The sequence below is a fragment of the Nothoprocta perdicaria genome, unplaced genomic scaffold, assembly GCF_003342845.1.
Source record: "Nothoprocta perdicaria isolate Ctin4 unplaced genomic scaffold, notPer1 scaffold_14, whole genome shotgun sequence".
Lineage (NCBI taxonomy): Eukaryota > Metazoa > Chordata > Aves > Tinamiformes > Tinamidae > Nothoprocta > Nothoprocta perdicaria.
Genome location: NW_020454538.1, coordinates 5,094,305 through 5,116,762, shown reverse-complemented (window position 1 = coordinate 5,116,762; position 22,458 = coordinate 5,094,305). Strand labels below are relative to the sequence as shown.

At 42.4% G+C, this 22,458-nt stretch overlaps 1 protein-coding gene across 1 annotated transcript in view; it reads left to right on the top strand.

Annotated features, from left to right (window-relative positions):
- Positions 1–1,414: 1,414 nt before the first annotated feature.
- The window catches only part of CPZ (carboxypeptidase Z), a 33,260-nt gene continuing 12,216 nt past the window's right edge, over positions 1,415–22,458 (top strand). The window contains exons 1-6 of the mRNA XM_026034156.1: positions 1,415–1,577; positions 12,725–12,748; positions 13,966–14,340; positions 15,105–15,317; positions 16,969–17,165; positions 18,102–18,263. Coding sequence (XP_025889941.1) covers positions 1,490–1,577; positions 12,725–12,748; positions 13,966–14,340; positions 15,105–15,317; positions 16,969–17,165; positions 18,102–18,263 — 1,059 coding nt within the window. The 5' untranslated portion in view covers positions 1,415–1,489. The remainder of the gene's footprint in view (positions 1,578–12,724; positions 12,749–13,965; positions 14,341–15,104; positions 15,318–16,968; positions 17,166–18,101; positions 18,264–22,458) is intronic.

Here is a 22,458-nt window from a genome sequence, read left to right as displayed (position 1 = left end):
ATTTTTGACTCCTGATGAACTTGGCTGCTSTTTGCCTCCTTTGTTGTGCCGAGGATGACTCTGAAGCCTCCAGATCTAGTAGAAATTACTAGGCACAAGAGAAACCACCCACCTTTGCAGATCCTGGCAGCAGGGGACTTCTTTTCTGCTGAGGTGCCCAATCTCAGTGGTGTAACCCCTTCCTTGCACAGCGAGGAGCTGATTGCTTTTCGAGATACACGCGGCATCTTCCTGCCCTGCCAGCCTCTTTTGTRCTTCCCAACAGGGGGTTCATTTGATTGTATTATCATAAAGCACGGAGCGTCTCTGCAGCCACTGTGACAGTGATTGCATGAGACGATGTGCTGGGATGGCAAGGACAGATCCTTTGCTCCTGGGCTGCTGCTGTCCCCAAATGGACATGCACTGCGTGGAGAGGCAGCCTGCTTCCCTCTTTTCTAGCCCCTGAAAATCAAAACAAAACAACCCTTCCCCTCACCCACCCCACAAAAAAAAAAAAAAAAAAGCAAAAAGAACAAAAATCCCTTTTCTGTGGTATGCACAGAAAAAAAAGAGAGTTTTTCTATATGTTGATAAGAAAGGAAGAACTCCTGTGGTTCCTTAGGTTTCCTACCTAAGGAAAACACCTCCCACCATACCTTTTGCAGATGGATAAAAACAAATCTCCTTTTTGAAGTGGAAAAAAAACAATTTAAGGTAAATTCTAATATATTTCTACCCTCTAGTTACCTGTTGTTGTTATCTATATTTGTTTTGGGATCCTCTCTAAGTTTTTGCAAAAAACAAACCTTTTAAAGAACAGGCAGAAAAGATTATTAAATCTCCAGGTTTTCCAGTGGAAAGTGAATATTGTTTTTGAGCAGAATGGCCCGCCCAGGAGGAGCATGTGGAGGGGGAGCCGGGCGGCTCGCACAGTGCTGGAGCAGCAGCAGCTCCGAGTTTCTGCCCCGCTGTGCTGGGCTCTAAACTCACATTTAAGCTGGTTATGAAATAGCAGCAGAAAGTATTTCTACAGGCAGAAAGTTGCTCTTTGCTGCCTGCTTTTCTCTTGCTCTTGTGCTTTGTGTCCTCTCTGTTTTTCCCGGGCAGGCAACGCTCTTGGCGTCAGGAGGCTCTAATGGGAGACACTCTTTAAGGAAGCTCCCGTTCCCCTTGGATAAAGATCAAGCGCATAAGGCCCTTGGTGGGAGCGTGGGCAGATCCCTGCAGGGACCCCCCTTCCCTTGGACATTTAGTGCAATTACAAAGCAGTCTGTGGTGGGGAGGCAGGCGGAGGGGATCTGCTCCTCCCTCCGCTCCCTCTCGGATGCTTTTGCTTTCCAAGCTCAAATATTCCCTGAAATCTGACGCCGGGGCTGCAACCGCTGCGAGACGTGGGCATGCCCTGGCCGCGCACCGGCCTCCTCGGCAGCTCCTGCAGCCAGAGCCGAGCAGCAGCTCCCAGCTGCTCCAGCCACTGCCAAGTGGACCCTGTGCCTCGATCCCCAGGATGCTCCCCAGGATCCTGCTCCTTCTCAGCGGGCTGCTCAGGGCCACTGAGCAGGCCCCTCGCTGCGAGTCTGGCCAGGAGACCCTAGGTAAGGCTAGCAACACCTAAGCCCAGTTTTCCTTTCCTCCACCTCCCTTCRGCTGGAGGACGGCAGGGAAAAGGGCTCCGGCTTGGAGGACAGGGAGGCTGAAGCTCTAGGATGGAGATGAGAGAGGAGCTCTTTGGAAAACTCCAGGAGGACGGGGTTGGTATTGGGGCTGTGTCTGAGAAGCACAGCCAAGAAAAGAAGMGGTGGGGTGACTCTAAAAACAAACCCACAAATTTATGATGCAAGCTGATGCAATGCTTCCTTATTACTGTTTTTAAGGCCATATGTGCCTATCTGGATTTCTTCTCTGTAGGACTCCCCCTTGCTAGCTTGGGAATGCAACAGATCATCCCGGACTCTGGCCCATCCTTCGAGGAATGTGGCAGTTGGATTGCTAGAAGGTGAACTTTCGACCTTGTGTTTTTCTGTTGAAGAAAATCTTCTCCTTACATTCAGCTTTAGGTCACTTATTTCAAGTCCAAAGCACAAAAAGATTTGTCAGGGTCTGACAGCTGTAGGGCGTGTTTTAGCTTGCTATAAGCAATATGGAATTTGTGTGAACTGATTAGCTGGAAAGATAGATTCACCTATTAGAATAAAAGACTCTGTAGGAACGCTTTGGTACCTGCATTAAAAGGTTTTGGTTCAGTAACCAGCTGACTGTTAAAAAGACATTTTAAAAATATGTGATTTTTTTATAAAGAGAATTTAATTCAGGTTTCATTTACATGGGGACAGTGGAAAGAGAAATCCAGAATAATTCTGAATGAAAATATCTAATCAAATATGAAAAGGTCAGTTCCAGGAAAGCAGTATGAGAGGGGTCTTTTACTAGTAAGAATCAAGTTCTCTTACTTTACGTTTGCTGAAAAACCTATTTTCAGAGCGTTCAAATTCCAAATGATTTGGAAAAAAAAAAGCATATTTATAGAAATACAAAAATAGGCAAAGTTAACCTAAAATTGACCTTAATGTTACTCAAGGAAGTTCCAGTATTTGAGTTTTTAAATACAAGTCATAGGGCTGGCACAAAATTTCTACCCAGTGCAATCCGTGTGCCATTTGCTGGGTCTAATTGGAGAGTGCTGTTGCCACGGACATCAAAGCGAGGTCTGCCACAGCCCGCAGGAATTGTATTTTTGGGTAATGCTGCACAAAGAGRAAGGTTGTAGGCTATTTGCAGCCCACTGCAGGAAGAGGCTCTGCAGTTTGCTGCATGCCCTTTCGCTCTGAGGTCTGATCCTACYACAGATCAAGGCGACTGCAGTTTTGCCTTGGGGTATCAGTCATGTGGACCACACATGTATAAATATAGATATGTGATGTGTAGATATAGAGAGTAATTCTGGTTTGCAGAATGTCCTGGAGTTGTCTGTGCTGGCCTTATGGAAGGGCTCAAGGAAAGGCAGGCAGAACAGATGCACCCTCTTTGTGGAAGGGTTGAAGGGCCAAGATATGGCCCTAGAGAGAGATGGCTGGTGGTAGGGAGAACCATCTGCCAATGTATTTCTGCTCTGAAGTAGAGTGCAAGGTGAGGAAGGGGCAACCATCCTCCAGAGGACTGTGTCTGATACTGGATTGGCCTGGAAAATCAGACCTCTCAAGGGTCTGGCTTTAGTAAGGAGGGAAGAATTTCAAGTCACTGCTGTCCCAGTGGTGTTTGTGGGGCAACTGTGTAGGGGGGCTCCTTTCAGTGACATGGGACTGTAGGTAACGACTGCAGCTGTTGCAATGGGAGCTTGTCCATGACTTTYTCCCTTCCAAATGCAGCTGTGAAATAAATTTTGGTGGCTCATGAAAGCTGAGGGGACCTGGAGCAGGAGACAAGCCATGAGCTTCTCTGGGGCATGGGGGAATAGGAGATATCAATGCCTGACACCCAGCTGCTTTGGAGCTGGTTTCTGAAGGTTTCTGGCCTTCTRAGGGATGTTTCCTCTGCTGTGCCTCAATTTCCTCTTTATTTTTGCCACAGGAGCCCCTGCCCAATCCAAAGAGAAATTACTACCTTGCCCTGCTGGGAAGTAACGTATTCCAACCCCTGCTGAGTTTTACTGACCTCTTTTTGGGAYGGAGAAGCACAACTTGGCATGTTGCCTCTCTAGGGTGGCCAGCCTTCCATGGGGGGAGCTGATGGCACAGGTTCCATCTTCAGTACACGAGCCTGTTTCAGGCATGTCCCTGCCCCTGAYTGATGCATCTCATGGGTAATGAGTTAAACACAGCACGTTAGCCACAGCAAAAGCAAAAGGAAGGTAGAGGCAGGCTGACCTCTAAAAGCACCGAAAGCAGATGRCTTTCTTTGGAGTTGGGGCCAACTCCATTGCAGAAAAGCAACTAGCGGTCAGGCTAAGCTTGCAAAATATCAGAGATAGCGAAGTATTTCTCCATTACTCATATTCAGCAGCTTGCAGCAGTTCCCTTGTTGCTCCCACTGATGGATTTCCCAGGAAAGCGTTCAAATGCCTGTGTGAATCCACCCTGGATGTTCCATGGGCGAGCAGGGGGCTGGTAGGGGACAGTTTGGCATGTGGCCTGGCCCCTGTGGAGCCGGGAACACTGTGGGATATGGCCCATGCTGGTGCAGGGACAGCGGGTGCCCGTGCCAGGGTCCTCGCTGCCGTCTGTGGTGCCACCGTGTGGGCTCGCCGGCGCGCACAGACACTTCCACACGGAAGGATTTAGAGGCAGAAGGGATGCCTGCTGCGGGCAAAGGATGTTTGCAGTAAAAGTCATGCCCTGGAGCTTTTGCAAGCTGTTTCAGTCAAAGAGAATATGCTCTCGGAGCATGTCTGAGGTTGTTGGAGGGCTGCTGAGACGGGGAGAGCTCAGATCCTCTCTGCTATGTGCTTCCTCCTYCTCCTCCTCCTCCTTCCCTCCTCCCCCTTCCTCCCCTTTCTCCCATCCCCTACCCCTCACATCTCTTCTCCCTCTGCTCCTTAGCTTGAATTGCCACCCCTGGGGCTTCTGTCTGAGCCTCACGAAGAAGGGGACAGCAAGGAGTAGTGTTACAGTAGAGGGATATAAGAGAAAGAGTTGAGAAAGGAAAAATCACTAGTGTCAGTTCAGAAGAGAGACACTTTATTCCCACTGGGACTGAAAATAACTTTTGTGGCAGTGGATATTCTAAGCTACAGTCCTGTGCGACATTGATTGTATGCTGGATAGCCAGTGACTGCAGAACTGGCCTCACTTATAGATGCTGTATGTTTTCCCTGTCCTCCCACAATTATCCCATTTCCACACTGCACAATGGCTGATTGTGGCTCAAGAAAAGGAAAAGCATCTTCAGGCTGGCCTGATCTTCACAGGACCTAAGCATGTTAAACACACGTTCTCAATGCTTTTTCTGTCAGAAAAAAAAACAAAAGCCAATGTCTCTGCAAGCACAATGTCAKGCAGAGCCTCTCCAGCTGCTCCCATGTGCTGCACTGACCTCCCTGGGAAGGCAGAACTTGGGCTGCTCCTCTGCCTTGGGGACCCTGTGCTGGGCACATCCCTGCCTGCTGGGCTGGCACCAGAAGGAATGTGGTCACAGCACCCTTGGGAAAGGACAGGCTGTGGGAACATCTCCTACTGTGCCTGAGATGGGTGGCTAAACCCTGTCAAAACAAATAAACAAACAAACGAAAGGCAAAATCACTATCTGCAACRTTCACAAGACAAGAAATTCCAAGCATATGAAGCCAAACTCTTGTAAACTCGGCTTTCGKCCCTGATCATGTGAGTTATTCTGGATTCCCATCACTGACTGTGAGGAGCGCTTGCTCTAATTTTTTCTGGGTAATTGTTATTTGAGCAATACTGAKCTTAACTGACATTTAACATAGGACATGGAAAGAGAAACTACTACTAAAGTGGTGAAAGTAAGTTGATGCTGAAAATATAATGTTCAGGTATCTCCTTTTTACCACAGTTTATGACCACTCATTCTTACTGCCACAAAGTCTCTCTCCTTCCTGGATATTGCTGCTATCGGTCAATTGAGTTTATATTGCAAGARCTAAAATGTGATTTTAGCCCCCTTTTCTGTATCTCTGTATTTCTGTATACTGCTGTATCTCCAATTATTTAGTTGGCATTGCTTCAGTTTGTCAGGCATATAGCAAGAAACCTGGCTCTAATATTAGATTAAGGCATGCATATAAAATTCCAGTACTGTTAAGGTATTAGTCAAGGCTGATGGCCTATCAAACTTTTGTAACATAAAAATACCTCATTTGGCTAAATCTCAAATGCCTGCAGAGTGGCCAGGTGTGATACCAAATACAACATCTTGCATATATCTGAACAATGAACAGATAAGCTTATGGAAGGGGGCTATATGAGCTGCCTATAGAGGATGGAATAACTTGTGGCAAAGGCTGTTGGAGGACGGTAGTATCTAAGATAAAAACCTCAGTGTATCAGACTTGAGCCTCTGTCTTGTGAGGTTTAACAGTCCAAACAGTCAAAACCAAGTCTTTGGCTAAACATAAACCTCTCAATATGGCATCCTTAGGTAGTGGGAATTGAACCACAGAGAATATATGGTCACAAAGAAAAGCTGTGCTGGAATCACTRCTCCAGATCTCAGGACAGACTGGTAGTTTCATCCTTCTTCTCCAGTTACCTGAGCAGAAATTCAGTCCTCTAGAGATGATAGGTGTAGAGGGTTCCTGACCTCCTTGGCCCCAGCTGTTGATTAAAACAACAGTATCCTAGTAAATCCTAGAGCCAAGCAGGTTTCTTCTTCTCTCCTAGACCAGATACAAAAGATGATCCCTACATGCCTGCACCTCACCTTGCTTCACAGTGAAAGCATGTTCAAAAGTAACCCAGCCACATGTACAGCCAAGTAACAGCCTTCATCTAGTTTAAAAACACAGGGTGATTCTCTTTCTTTCATTACTTTTTTGTCTTTTGTTTTCCCACCTGGTTGCTTTTCCTCTCACAACTTGGAAAATATCTCATCTGAAGGCAAAAAAAGGTCTTTTTTTTCTGTTCAGATCTTTTGATTGAGGACTCCTTGGAGTGGGACTTACAAATCAAAGCCACATTTGGGGTGGCAGCAAGAGGTCCTGTTTCTGGAGGCACTGAGACTGAGGGTGGGAAGAGATAGGAAGGTGGCATCATTCCTTTGCTCTTCTTAGACTCTAGAACTGTGTGAGTTTCATACAGACAGTTGGAAATAGTGCAGAATTTTTCTGAGATTGGCTTTGACCTTTTGCTGAGGGTCTGCAGATTGTCACCGATTTTGGCCTGTAAGTCTACAGGCCGCATGAGCTCACATCACCTATGAGAAAAGCCTCACCCATTGCCTTATCATAGGACTTCAGACTGACATAGCAAGAGAAACCTCCCTGGAAAAGCCAGGCTGTAGCTGTTCCTGCTGMAGGAACAGTGTTAGGACAATCAGCGACTGGATAAAAATGGGTGTTTAATATAATGCCAGGGTGCTGGTGCATTAGGAAGAAGGATCATTAACAATAGACATTGGTTTCTCCCCACTGTGATCTTGCTCTTCAAAGCAAAGGCAAAAGCAAAAAGATTAATTAGGCATTAATCTCTTTCAGGTGCCTTCAGACCTCTTCATGTGGCCATTTTTATTCCTATTTGTAATCACATCACTTCCTTGGGGGAAGCCATTGCTGAAGCAGATTAGTAGCAGAACAGTCTCTGCTGGGTTCAGAAAAGGAGTTAATCACATGGACTGCCTTCTGCAATCTCTTTTGCATCTCCTCCCTTGCTGGGCTACCTCGCCACATTYTTCCTCTGCCTTTAGCCCTGTCTCTTGTCTGTTCATCTTGCACCTGCTGCTGGAGGTTTGAACACACCAAAACATTCCCTGTGCCCCTGTCAGGCCTGTGCTTGTGTGGTGGCCAAGAGCAGCTTCTGCTTTCCTGTCTGCAGGTGTTGTTGCCTACCTTTTGCCAAGGGGTGCAACCCTGGGACACTKCATGTTGTTATAGAAAATTTTATCTCATCAGTGTTGCACGGCAGGATTTCATTGCAAAGACTGACTCAATGAACCATGCAGAACAGCAGAGAAAGAGTAAAGCTAACTGAATTAGAAACTGAAATGCTTTGCTTGGAAAATCAAAGGTTTTGTCTATAAACCATCTAAGGTTAATATGTGTGTCCTCCAGATTAACATAGGATCATAAGAAACCCAAGAATCTGGCGGTGTGTGTGTTTTTGTACAGCATAGATGACCAAATCTAGTTCTGTCAGTTATAGCAATACAACTGTGTAAGCTTCACTGAATAGTTTACATATTTTGAAATTAAGATTGGCCCTTGGGCTGATGCCATATCCACAGGCACTCAGGTCTCCTTTTGGCGCTTGAGGTGGCTACTAGCCAAACTGTGGCACTGGAAGCAACCGTTGAGCTCAATTGTCTGATGTAGGGTTAATCACAGCAGCCTGGTTCTTTCAGTGCTGAATCATCAAGGGGAAAAAATGTAAGCTTGGCAGTAAAATATGTATGTCCTGCACTGTAGATTTTCAAGCTTGCCTTTGCAAATTAAAAGCAGAAGTGTATATAATAGAGAGGTCTCAGAAAGCTGGAAATGGCTTTTCTCCTCTTCAAGYAGTGATTTTTATGTATAATCTTAAACAGAAACTGTACTAGTGAAAGGAGTTTTGTACCTCTGATGGAATAGAAAAATCATAAAAATTGAAAAGATGAGGAAGAAAAAAATTCTCTCTGTATTAACCTGTCTGTGGATGTGACTATGAGACAGCAACACTCTCATCCTCAGAGCCCAGGGAAATCTCTACTCAAAAAACGGAAGAGGTTTAGGTTCTGCCAAGCACTCCAGAAGCAGGGGCTGTCAAGGAATCTTGATTTGAGAAACTCTGTGATTATTATTGCCTGCTGTTTCTTTTATGAAAGAAAGAGAAGGGGATGATGTACTCCTGCAGCAGGCATTGCTGGAGCTAGCACAGAAGCTGTGGGCATTTTGCAGGTTGCTCTGACGGCCCCAGAGCTGCAGAGGTGGGTGTGCAGCATCATGAGAGCCTCGGTGAGGTCCCTGCTGCACAGGCAGGCAGGCAGTGGCCCAGCTACGTGCATTTATAAGCTACACTTATAAATAAGTACAGGCGCTGGAGAATTATCTTTGGCCCTTGCAGAGCCACACCCTGCAAGACATATGCGTGCATTGGCATTAGGATGCAGGAAACGTCCAAACACCACATCAGCACACATGCACATTTAAGACTTGCTTTATAACAGAGCTTTTCCCTCCTGCTTTTATGTGCATTAACTCCCGATATCCCGAAAGCTTGAGTTGCTTCATTCCTGCACTCTTGCTTGGTAGAGAGGTGGGTGATGTATGGATTATGGATTATGTATGGATTACGGATTATGTAGTTTATACAGGAGTATGGTGAAGTTGGGCTTTCTCATGGGTCTCCTCTGAGGAGAGGTTGCAAATTGGAGCCCTGTCTGAGCAGCAGTGTGATATTAAAGGCTGCTCTGCTGCTCCTTAAGGCCACAGACTATACATTGCTGGCCACAGGGTGGTATGCTGCAAATATACAGGACTTGGATTTAGCAAAAAGGGGAAGGAGTCTACAAGGGAGGCTTGGTAGCTCCAAGCTGGTGAGGAATATCTCAGCACAAAGYAAATAGTTAAGCTTTATTCTTTGTCTTTTGTAGAGCTGTATCAGTTTAACACATGCTGAAGGATATAATTTAAGTTGCTATGGGAAAGATACCTGTGTAATCAAGTGTGGATTTGGTTTCTTCAACTGAAGAATAAATCCATCATCTCCAAGTCAAAGTGTTGTTAGTGGGTATTAGCTGTTTGCCTGATAAATTGCTTCTCCTTACAAATATTGTAAAAATAAACTAAAGGGCTAGGTAGCAGACAGTCTGAAACCAGAGCTGTCTTTACCTCTCCTGTTAATGTCTGCTCCCGCTCACAAAAAGATCCATTTCTGTAGTGAATCCAGCTATGGTATATGACTTAGTGATTTTTCATGTGTCTCTTCCATCAGCTGTCCATTCYTGCATGGCACCTTTCCTTCTAGCCAGCTGGGCAGAATAACTGCTGCTTTTTGGAGCAGAGCAGAGGCAAGAAGCAGGACCATGCCCAGTTCCAACCTGCTGTATTTTCCCTTTGGTTTTCTCTGCTTGTTCCAGCAGTTGTCTGAATATGTTTTCCTCCAGCTGAATAAGCAGAATACTGAGACACCWTTGGGAATAGGTTTATGCCACGTATCAAACTGACTGATGGGGATAGCACTCCTGCACAATAATAAGAGTCTGGAAAATTGTGTATGCCTCACTTGAATTATCTGATCACTATATGTCCGAAAAAAATGAACAGAAAGCACATTTGTAGCTGAGTTGCAGAGCCAGCAAGAGTCAAAGGTGGCGCTCATCTTTGAGGGAATGTGAGCAGTCACAGAAAGACCATTCAGACTCCCTTAATGAGTCCACCAATAACTTCAATAAAAGCACATGACCCCATAGGTAAAATTAGAGTAGTTGCAATGCTGTCATTTTCTGTTGAGGGAAAAGAAAAACCACAAATATTTCTTAGCCACCCTTCGAGATAATGAAGGGGACATGTTGCTAACAATGTTGACTGTAGCCAGAGATAATTTTACCCTGCTGGCTGGGGTTTCCCTCAGCTCTAGTCTTTCCCATCTACACCAATTTTCCTCCTCTGTGAAACATTTGTTTGGATCCAAAAYGGGACCAAGGCAACATGAAGTTGTAGATGTGATAATGCAGGCATAATGCAGGCCCTGGACTCAGGGCAAGAGTCACACCCAACCCATGAGCAGGAATAATTGGAGGAACTCTTACTAATAATTGATCACTCCTTTCTGTGTCCAAGCTAACACTGTACAAAATGGTATTTTCCTGATTATCCTCTTGTGTAAAAGTAGAGTATCCGGCAGAGTTGAAGCCTTTTTAGAAATTCCTCTACCTTAATAACTAGCACACTGAAGGGATTGGGCCTAAGGGAAATGCGCTCAAGTCCTACGATGGAAGGTAATATTGATGAGCTACGTATTATTTAATACCTTTAGCATGATATACCAAGTCATAAAAGAAATCTGGATGGATATAATCTTTTACAGCTTGCTCATTACTAGAACTGCTGTTGTTGGAGATGAGATATTTCTAGCAGTTCTGATCCCGCATGTATTTTATGAGGTAATATGGATCAATGACAATTCAGAACACAGAATCAGACTTATTTCCAGTTAAACATCTCTCTCCAAGATAAGGTTCCAAAGTTAAGTTTGTTCTCACTGTAATGATTTTATTTTGGCTAGAGAATGATGAACTCATTAACAACAGCCATGAAGATGATTATATTTAATATATTGGGATCATAAGTTTAAACTTTCTACAGAGCACATAATAGAAAACATAATAAACGTGGTTTTCTGAGAACAAATGCTCAATTCACTGAGCTGGAAGCYAGCTGCCTGTTCCTCCAGTGAGAGTCATTGAGAATCTCCATACAGCTRGATTTCTAGCACAGCACAACAAAACACATCCTGCAGGTTAAAAACCTTGCATGTAACAGTTTAGCTTCAATGACGCRTTGATGAGAACAGCTCCAAAACTTATTTTAGCAGCAGTATTTTTATTTAGCTGCCAGAATTAGAGAAAATCAATACAGAATCGTTGCCTAAAGTAGTAAAAGAGGCCTCTCCTGGGCATCAGATCCAGCTTCTTCAAAATCAAAAAAGTTTGTTCTATTTGGCCTGGTAAGTAAAGGTCTAAGGAGATCTGACTGCTCTCCATAACCCGTGAAAAGGACAGTCACTAGACTGCTCAGAGGGCTATTTAAGCTAAGGGACAGTGCTGGTACAAGAACATTTGAATATAAACTGATGATGAATACTTTTAAGCAGAAAATTAAAAGGTAATTTCTAGACATTGGAGGGGTGAGCTTTTGCAGAAAGATTTCCCATGAGAGTAGTTGGAGAGGAGAAAATGTTTTAAGATGTTATTAAAATGATTATGAAATGCAGTTACTAGAGAAAGAATGAAATAGGTTGGAGAAGAGATATGTCCCTCATATCCACCAAAAGCCAAATTGCCTCAGAAGACGGAAACACACAGTCTAACATGTAGCTGGTAGATTTGCTAGGCCAAGATCTGTAAAGCATGTTGGTATATACAAGAGGACTCAGGTAGGCTTTTAGATTAAACTATGTTCCTGAACACCTACCCTCTCATTAGTGAAATTTCCTAAGCACCTAACTTACCATTTGCAAGCCTGTCTAGAAATGTTGTCAGCACTGGGCAGGTGTTGTTCTGAAGCAGGGAACCACCTGACCAGTTCCTCAGACAGCTGTAGATATATTGTAAAGTCCTCCCTTTTTAAGGTGCGTCAGGTGCTCTTTTATTTTTTATTCATCTCAATTGATTGCATGGCATTGTGTTGCATTATATTTTTAACAGACAGATAAGATGGTTGGAGAAGGACCTTTGTAACTGTATAGATTACAGTTTTCATATACTATAGTTTTTAGATTCTCCTTCAGCCTAAGGACTTCAAATATGTCTCCATTGTATTTACCTCAATAATACATGTTTTGAAGCTACAGAAGGCAATAGGGAGGAACCCATCTTCTAGCTTGTCTGTGAATATTGAGCCATTTTAAAAGAACAATTCAAGATATTTCCAGCTAGAGAGAGAAAGTTTCTCTCATCCGGACTGAAGACCCATATCTCAGCATCCCTGTTCCTAAAGYCTCTACTGGTGTCAGACCTCTTCTGTCAGTGTTCATACACAATAGAAAAGATTATGAGGAGTAGCTATTCCTGTGACACCAGTGGGATAAAACGGATTTYAGAAAAAAGATATTGGAGACTTTTCTTCTGCTCTGGTTGCAGGTATAGTATTTCAGTTATTTTCCCTTTCTTATTGAAATCTAATAGTTGGTAGACTTTCCTCTTGTAATCCAAGGTCCAAACATGTAATATATGACAAGAACCTAGGTGTTAGGCTGTGTACATGTGTGGTGTGTATGTGCTGCCTTTGAGAGTATTTGCTCAACCATCATACTGGTTGGATGTGGGACACGAAGCGGTGCCAGCCTGGCCTCCTTTGGGCTGCAGGAATTGTCAGCATTTAGCAGCACATGGATATTGCTGATCTGTAATGCTTTTGTTTTGTTTCTATTTGCAGGACARTGCCAAACTGTGCAAAAAGGTATGATGTGACTTTGCTCTCTCTCCTTCTGAAATCTTGAAACCTTAAGTATTCCTTCATTATTGCTTGCCAAGTTTTCCAATGTTGATACTGTAACAGATCTAGTCACTATGGAGAGGTACTCCCTACCACAAGGTAGGATTTTGGTGTTGTGGCATTAGTATCATTTATTACCARTCAAAGACATCAGTAAGAGAATGCAGCACAAACATGGGCCGCTGCTGTAATATCCAGTATTTCTGCAAAAAGAGACATATCACCATTACTTTCTTTTCATATTCATATTTTCATAAAGGCATTATAAAMATTTTTTGTTCCTAATGACTCTTAAACTGATTTCTTAAACTGTAGTTATGAGGTATGTACAAGTGTAAGAACCTGGACATACTTATTTGAGAGTCTGCTGTTTAAACTCTTTGTGTTTAAATTCTTTTTAAACTCTCTGTACATTTTCAGACTTCACAGAGGAGCTAAAGTTTCAGAGCTAATAATTTCTTATAAATTTTGCGCGACAAAGAAGATATATATCCTCATGATACCTTCCCCACTAAGGAAAATGCATCAGCATGATCCCATACTATGATAGGACAAATGCTCTTTATTCAGGCCTCTAAGTTTTTACCATATTAGACACAAACTTTCACCTCAACAAGAGATTTTTCTCTCTTGTGATTTCTCTGTTTTTTTCTTAAAAAACTTCTATACTCTTAATTTTAATCAGATAAGATTTAACTGAGCATGAGACAGTTATCCACTGGACATCAGGATTCATTTTTTTTTTCTGCTCTGCAACATCCATGTTAAATGAACTTCCATGTGGACCAAGTCTGCCTGCACTTTCTGACCAGGAATCTGCCCTTTCATTGGTGTTCAGGTATTGAATTAGCAAAATATCTTGTTTCAGGAGCTGTGCTGATCAGTTTGAAGTTCCTGGTGCTCCATAAAATTGTCAGATATTATTTCAGTTCTCAATGACATCTGCTTGCATCACGCTATTCATACTCAATCTCCAAACCAGGAATAATTTCTAGATATTTTTATACATGATTTGGGGTATGACATTCATTTGTGAATATAGTAAACTATCTCTCAACAGAAGRGAAGAAAGAAGTTTATCAAATATATAATTTGCTAGGTTAATTTTGAACTAATTCTTCCATTCAGAACATCCATGAAGCAAGTTATTTTTCCTGTTTTCCTTCTTATCCTCTTCATAGCAAAATGTGTGGACATCTCCTTAAGTTCTTGTACTGATGTTGCCTATACTCAGACGATGTATCCTAATTTACTGGATCAGAAGTCTCGACAAGTGATAGAGTACAGCTCTGAGTACATTCTCATAAGCGTCCTCCACAACCTTCTCCAGGGGGAGTGCAATCCGGATCTGAGGCTCCTGGGTTGCTCGGTGCTGGCCCCGCAGTGTGAGAAGGACAAAGTCATCAAGCCCTGCAGACATGTCTGTGAGCACCTGAAAAAAAATTGTCTCCCCGCTTTTGACGCAATAGATATGGCTTGGCCATATTTCTTAGACTGTGATCGTTTTTTTGCCGGRGAAGAAGAAGGATGCTTTGACCCGCTGGCAAAGCTGCGAGGTAAGAATGGAGGCTTGGTTTATATGGTAAAATCTTCTCTCACTGAACTTAACATGTCTGTAGCATGAAACCTCTGAGCTTATCGTCTTTATGGACACCTGTAGGATGATATTCATTTTGTCACTCTTATTTGATACACTTATTTAAACTGTGCTCATCATGTGCCTGTTTGTCTCCCTGAAATGTGCACATGGAGTATCAAGATGACCAGCTCAGAGTCAGATATTTAAACTGACATCTGCACGAATGCAGCTACCCTCAGTAGTATTTTACAAAACCTTAAATTTTAAGGCTCTCATAAGTTTAGTGATAGCTTAACAAGCTTAATAACTCATTAAAATCTTATTTGTGATTATTGCAGATTTTTATATAAAGGAAAAAGATCCAGATAACTGAACRCAGATGAGTTATATCAAAAATAAATTTGTTCCATGGGGTTCAAAGGCAAAAATTCATGATTTGTGCCTGAAATGCACTGAGCATTTTATTTAAATGTACCAAGTGTCAAATTACAGTGAGAGACTGAAAAAATAAAGAACATTGTGCATATACATTACTCTGTTTTTTACAAGCAAAGTATATCAAAATAAAAGATGTAAAATGAATTTACAGCACTTTTTGCAGAGATGCAAGGCTTTGTTTGCACATGTGATTTCTATAATTCCACTATCGGAAAAGCGTAKTTTTGGAAAAGTACATTCATTTTTACAATCCTCTTTCTGAGCACCATGATTTTTAAACACTGTTATAATTTTTCCTCGTAGGAGAACCAGAAGTTGAGGAAGAYTTGCCTTCAGACTTGCCAGCAACTTTTATTCAGTTCAAACACCACTCATATTCCCAAATGGTGAGCATTTTGAAGAAGACTGCTTCTAGATGCTCCCATATTGCCACAACTTACAGCATTGGTCGTAGTTTTGAAGGAAAGGATCTTTTTGTGATTGAGTTTTCAACCAAGCCTGGACACCATGAACTGCGTGAGTTATACCAGTGTTGATGAGGTAGACTGCTAATTTATACATCGTAAATCRTTTAAAACTTGGGAGAAGGCCTCAGGTACAGAAGGATATATTGAAAATCGTAATACAACATAGAGAAAAACCTTCTGGAACCGAGCTTCAGGTCCATGCAGATCTGAACYGGTCACACCTAACCTGTCAGATAAATATCAGGATTTAATGTGAGCATGCTGGCCAAGTATCTTTAGGATAGCAGTCCTTGCAACTTTTCTGTGAAGAGGAATAATGTTGTCTGGTTTTGCAGATTCATCACTGAGAGAGAAAGTGACAGACAGAGATTTTTAAATGTACTAAATCCTTCAGAATGCAGACAATTTTCCTGGGGAATATTAGATGTTATTTTCTAGTTACCAGCTCCCAGCTCAAACACCTAACACCTGCCTAAATCCAGGTGGATTTCCTGGGGCCATTTCTACACRCCAAGAGCCCTGGGTTACTTTTCATCAAACCAGCCCCAGAATCAGAGCAGTCTCAGCAGCGTAGCAGAACAGAACTAAATCTGACATTTCTGAGCTTATTATCTGAGGCTAAGCTTGTCACTCCTCCTGTTGCTCTGCTCTGCTGCTGGGGAGTCTGATGCTGATTTATTTACCACACTTCCCTGCCTAGTGTAGAGATATTTTGAGGTCAATTTAAAATTGACCAGGATCATGGAAGAAGTCTTTAAAAAAGCTGGGTTTTGCATTCATATTTTCTGGCCTATAATTCTTTCATTCTTGTTAAAGAATAGAAGTTGCAGGTGTCTTTTTTACATGATACTCCCTTTCATATTGTTAGAATCAGTGTGAACCTCACGAATTAGCAATATTTACCTTTTAAACTAAAAACTGTGATATGGCATGAAAGAAAAGGATGATATTTGAAAATATTACCTAGCATCAGAGGCTCATACTGCTCCGGAGAGCAGAAAGAGAGGTGGAAATAGCTCTAGATGCAGACCTGGAGTAATAGTTCTGTGATCTAGGCTGGGCAGGATCAAAGGTGGAGATGAAAGTTTGTACAGAAAAGGGTGTCTCCACAGCTCATCTATTTTCTACTTTTCATTGGTCTCTGTGGAATACCAGAAATTGAGAGAGTAATTGCAGGGAATCATGAGGTCATATGCTTCCAGCAGTTGCCTTCCAAGGTTATTTGGCCTGGAAGCTGCTTTTCTTGTATGACCTAATTTCTGCTCCAAATGCAGAAATTACTCATCTGCAGGTCATTACTAGGATCTCTGACAAGGGAAGGCACCAAAACCCTASGTAAGTGGCAGGTGCCAGGGATGTACTTTGTCCCTTCCCAGCCATGCCTTGACATTTCTGTTTGCAGTATTCTCTGCTCACAAGTAATGAGTTCAGCCAAAGCTAACTGCATTGATTACTTCATGTGGTTTGGGTCTTGGACTTACTTAATTTCATGCATCCAGAAAGCTATTTAAATTTTTGTGAACTGACTTGAAATGGAGGGAAATTCATCTGCAACTGGCATGCTATTTACAGGAACGTATGTATTAAATTAGTGTAAATAAAACTTTCTGATTCATCAGTAAACTAGCTGGATTGCTCTGTTTTTGGAAGCCATCCAGGTATAATCAATTTAAAGCATTTCATTGCTTCATATTTCACAGTCAAGCCAGAATTTAAGTACATCGGCAATATGCATGGGAACGAAGTTGTTGGGAAAGAGCTGCTGATTTACCTTGCACAGTATCTGTGTTCGGAGTATCTTCTTGGGAATCCTCGCATCCAGAACTTGATTAATAACACCAGGATTCATCTCTTACCATCACTCAACCCAGATGGGTACGAACTGGCTGCAGAAGAGGTAAAAGACATTTTTTATAAAGAAATGCTCAAGTCTTCCTGCTGCTAACATTTGCCATGGAAAAGGAAAAAGGGAGAGGCGATGTTTTGGGCATGGGAAGGATGCTAATAGCGGATAAAATCCCACTCTGATCCGATGGCAGGTTGCTTTCCAGTTGTGGCAAGCATGGAACAAATAGGAAACTGAAGCCACATTTGTTCTTATTGCTCCTTGCATGCTGTGATACAAGAATGACCATGACACCTTTTCATACATTTAGTGTTTTGTGCCTTGAGTCCTAGAAAAATTGCCAACTGTCTCACTTTTGATGATTTTGTAAGGAAATGTTAATAGCATAGAATAGTCGTTCTTCCTCCTGTAGAAGATAAGGTACAATAAAATACTAATATTTTCTCTACTACTAATCTTTCATAATGGATGAGACTTTTCAGAGTGCACTTTGTGTTTGAAGACATATGAAAACAATATTTCTATTACATTTTACTTCATGTTCTTCACCTTGATTTTATCATTTGCACCATTAGTATAGAAACAGGGCCTTGTTTTTGCTGAGCTTGCTCCTGTGGCAAGAAATATCTGTTGGATTGAGCTTGGGATTTTTGCATTCTACCTAATCTTTTCTTTGAGTGTCAGCTATATTCTTCTTTTCTTCTCCTCTGTCACACTCTGCATGTTTCTCTGTGCTGGGTAAGAAACTCCTGAGTTCCACCACTGGTGAGTGAAATGGTTCCTGTGTGCTACTGAGTGCTTCAGGGATATAGGAGTAAAAAAGATTATTATTTTTTTAAACTGTATAGAAATTCTCAGCAAATCTCTGATGCCTTTTAAAACTTGCTAGTATTTTAAAATATTCCTTGGTAATTATAAAATTACTTTGTGAAACTTTTTTTTTTAAATGGAAAATATACTGAAACTGCCTCCTGTGTTGTAAATTAGGGAGCTGGTTACAACGGCTGGGTCATTGGGCGACAGACAGCTCAGAACTTGGACCTGAACAGAAATTTCCCAGATTTGACCTCTGAGGCTTACAGAAGAGCAGGGATCCGTGGGGCACGCCTCGACCACATCCCCATTCCACAATCTTACTGGTGGGGTAAGGTATGAATTACACATTTTATAAATCACATATACTGCAGAGCAGGTCACAGATTAAGAGCTTATTCTCCAGCAAACATATTTTCTAAGTAGGAGTAAACTGGACAGACTCAGTATTAGCATAAAGAAGTCTTAGGTTGGATTTGGTCCACTCCAAGGAGGAAGAGTCTTTTCCTTGTTGGAAGAAACAGGGATCACAGATCACTGGGAAAATTTGTGAAAAATTTGAATTCTGATATTTTAGATAAAAAAAATAGTGACTATTTGGAGGAGTCACCAGTGTATAATGCCTGTTCACTAATGATTTACACAGTGGTAGCATGTTGAACAATCATTTATGCACTTGGATCTCAATACACTAAGCTCTGTACAGATTTGATGCAGGGTTCCTATCCTAGAAACTGGGCTTCCTGTGAAGTTATTTGCCATCAGTTTTCCACAAAAAGAATGGTTAGAAGTGCTCATAAGATACTGGAGCAACTGAACCAGCTGCTCAGGCTCCTGCATTGCTGGGAGGATGACAGAAGATCTACTGTCATCTCCCAGATTGGAAAGTGGGACAGAAAGGGCATTGCAGGGGCTCGTGTTCACCCCATTACATGGTGTCCAGGGATGCTCAGTGTGGGCCCCCTGAGTGGCTAGTATCCCCTGATGCTGGCAACTCACATGGGAACGGGGTTCTCCTAAAAAGAAGAGACACAAGAAACTCAATCAGTAGCTTTGATAGTGAGCACACCTCTTTTCTTTACCTCTTCCATGAAACTATGATTTTAAACTAATAGGTTTTTGTTTTGTTTTGTTTTGTTTTGTTTTGTTTTGTTTTCCATTTCAATTTTGTTCACTAGCAAAAAGCCTCAAATGCATAGGGAACAGGAGAGTTTCAGCAGTTGCAGTTGCTATATTTGGGTTCACTTGGATGGATTTGGGTGCCCACACTTGCATTTTTGGCTCTGTCTCAGATGACCTCATACACAGCCAGGTCTAAATCCCACAGGTCTCTCTGAAACTGTTCCAGTGCCCTGGTATCCTATTTTACAGCAAAAAGTCTGGATAAGAGCAGTGCACTGCCTCAGGACAATGCTGCAGATAAGAGATGCCCAGTATTGTGCAATAGAGCAGACTGCTGATTTTCAGTGTGACTCATCCTGAGAAATTTATTTTACTTCTGCAGTTCTCAGTCACATCACTATTTTTTGTATAAGATTACAGACTTAAAATTTTCTGAATTTTGACTGAGTAATGACTGTTAATAGTAAACTTCTAAGCATAAGGCAAGTGAAGAGCCTCAGACATGAGAGCAAGCATGAAAACATGTGATGCAGAGCCAGAGGCCAAATGAAAACCTAGAAAAGGAATGTTAGCAGAGAAGGCTGCTAGACAGACTTTTGCACTCGGACAGGCTCCAGTGAGGGTCTCACATGCCTGGAAAATGTCTTTTGGCTTTCCCTAGATATATTCAGCTGAGCACCAGTGAGTGAGGATGCTCCATCTGCCTAAGCTCTGTTTCGGCAGGGAGTAGGGCACCTTGGCATCAAATAAGTCCTTGCCTTTGTAGAGGAAATAGAAATGCAGTGATGAATCATCCCTCACAGCAAAGGGCACAGGGAAGTTCAATACCAGCCTCTCCCCTACCATTTTCTTAATAGTGTTTATTACCAGCCTTATTAAAGTAATTATGTGAGTATTGCAAGGCACTGTGCAGAGGTGACAAGAAGATAGAGTGAGTCCCTGGCCAGTCCCATGGACTCAGGAGAGCTCCTGGCCTCCCTCTAACTACCTCCTGCTGAACCATTCATTTTGTTCTCAGTTTTTGTGAATTATTGTAATAGGGRGTCTGAGAGCTAAAATGAAGTCAGTTAAATTGGCTTGATTCAAACAGGGTTTGTGGGCTGACACAGGAGGCTGGCACAGTCTTTAGAAGAATGAGTCCAGTTGTTTCTAAAAGGGAGAAAATCTTCTTTGAAAACTGTGKATGCCTAAATACAATATAACCAACAGAAATGGGATTCAGGTTTAAAGTTGTTAAAGGTCATACATTGTATTTATAGTGGAATAATATAGCTACTTTCTAATTGTGTCCTAAATTGCGCTTGTGAGATAGATAATTTAAGACTAATGTCCTCTGACTAAAAAACAAGAACTCTGGTGAAAACAAAACAGATCAAACAAACCCACATTAAAGGAAATGTCTATGAATAGCCAAAGGCCAGGGTGATACAAATAGCATCTGATATCTTCTCATTGAGTTGAACCAGGATAAGGAGGAATGCACACATTTCAAAGCTTTAATCACTGTACATGATGTCACTGAAATGCTACTAAGATAAAAATAGTGACATTGAAATTGCTGATTTTCCACAACATTGCCTTCAATAAGATGCTGGCTGTGTGACACAGTGGTGTCCTCTGGGTTGTGCAGGTACCTAGCCAGGCCCTGGGCTAACTAGGGGGAGATGCTGATTATAGGGGCTCTCTGAGTAAAATGAATCAGCTCCTTGCCTAGAATTGCAGGAAAAACAGATATTTTCTCATCAACATGTAAGAATCCAGTTTCAAAGGATACTGCCCCAAACAGGACCTCATTTGTTCTGTCTCTTGAAAAAAATGGTCGCTCTCTGGCCAAGGATGTCCTCCAAGCCCTGGCTTGGTGTCACCTGCCGTAGTGCTGGCTGGCACAACCCAAAGCTAGCAGGGAGCAGGTGACCTTTCCCATGACATTGCATGAGGTTTCCAGGACATTACGTGCTTCCCACACATACATAAGCTGCCAGACRCTGGATGGACTACCAGGAACAAACAGACTCATCTGGATCCTGCTAGCCTTGTTGCCAGATGAATAGATGCAGAGAGGGAAGACTTCTTGATGTAATTACACTATTTTTTGGAAAACTCTATCTAGAGATGAGCTTCTCTGAGGTCCTTTGATCTCTGCCTCTCTTCAGGGTGTTTTAATACCCTGATGGAGCAACATGGCTCCATGGATGTGTCTCTGCTCAACACCTAACTTAGCGATGGTCAGCATTCCCAAAGTTGTGGGTTTTTTTTTTTTTTTTTTTTTTTTTTTTGGAACTTACTGAAGAATGATCAAAAAAAACCCCAGGAGTTAGTATTTTCATAACACTAACCTACAGCTCTTGCTATTATTTTCTTTTCCCTACATATTGCTGTTTAAGCTTTGTGAGCACTCAGTTCACACTCATCAGTTATTAACCACTCCAAGCTCCTGGCTGGATAGTTAGCTAATATTTGATGGGGTTAGAGCCGTGGGGGATAAGTTGTGTTAGCAGCCATGGACTGAGTCCTTTCTCCCTTTTTTTTTTTTTTTTTTTTGTTTATTTTTTTTAACTGCATATCTGCCGCTGTGCAAAGCAGTCCACACTGTGCAGTCACTCGCTTGTCCACCCGTGTAAGCTTGTCCACCCAAGCATTGCCTGCTACAAGAGCTGGTTGGGCGTCTGGGCTTGCAAGGAGCGACCACAAGATGACACTGTTGCCCCTAGGAATTAGCGAAGGCTGGAGCAGGACACACAAATTAGGGTTCTGGGGCAAAGCGGGGCTGCATTTTGGGGCTAGAAGGCCAAGGGTCTTGGGAAGTCCAGTCCTCACTCCCTTAGAAGCCATGACTCTCTTGGCGTGACAAATCCTGAGCCTAATTTGTGGCCGTTTCTGAATTTTCTATACGTTAATCTTCATTATTCATCACCTAGGCTAAASTACAGAGAGGGAGGTAGTGCGTTTTCAGTGAGTGCTAAGCATGAAAAATGACTCCACATATTCTGCTTACCCACTCCGGGTTAATCACGCCGATTCAGGAATGGAATTAGAGTAGGAAGAAACTGGCATGCAAGCAATGGTACAATGCCAGAAATCTTCAGATTCAAAAAATGGTATCATCACACTGAATTGCTAAAAATGCTATTGCAATAAAATACTAGTCTTTTGTCAAAGTTTCTCTTTCTTGTAGTTTTTCCACAGTGATTGTCTSTAGTTTATGGCTATCCAGAAGCAGAGTGCCTCCCTTATTTGCAAACCGACTCCTTCTCCCGCTAACCCTTGCGAGTGAGAGGCTGAAGATCAACATCATTCTCCTTTCAGACTTCTCCTCTGGGCTTTATCCTGCCCTGGACTGAATCCTCTCCACATTACAYGAACACTTATAGCTTATTAGATTTTTTTTTAATTATTTTTTTTCCCTCCT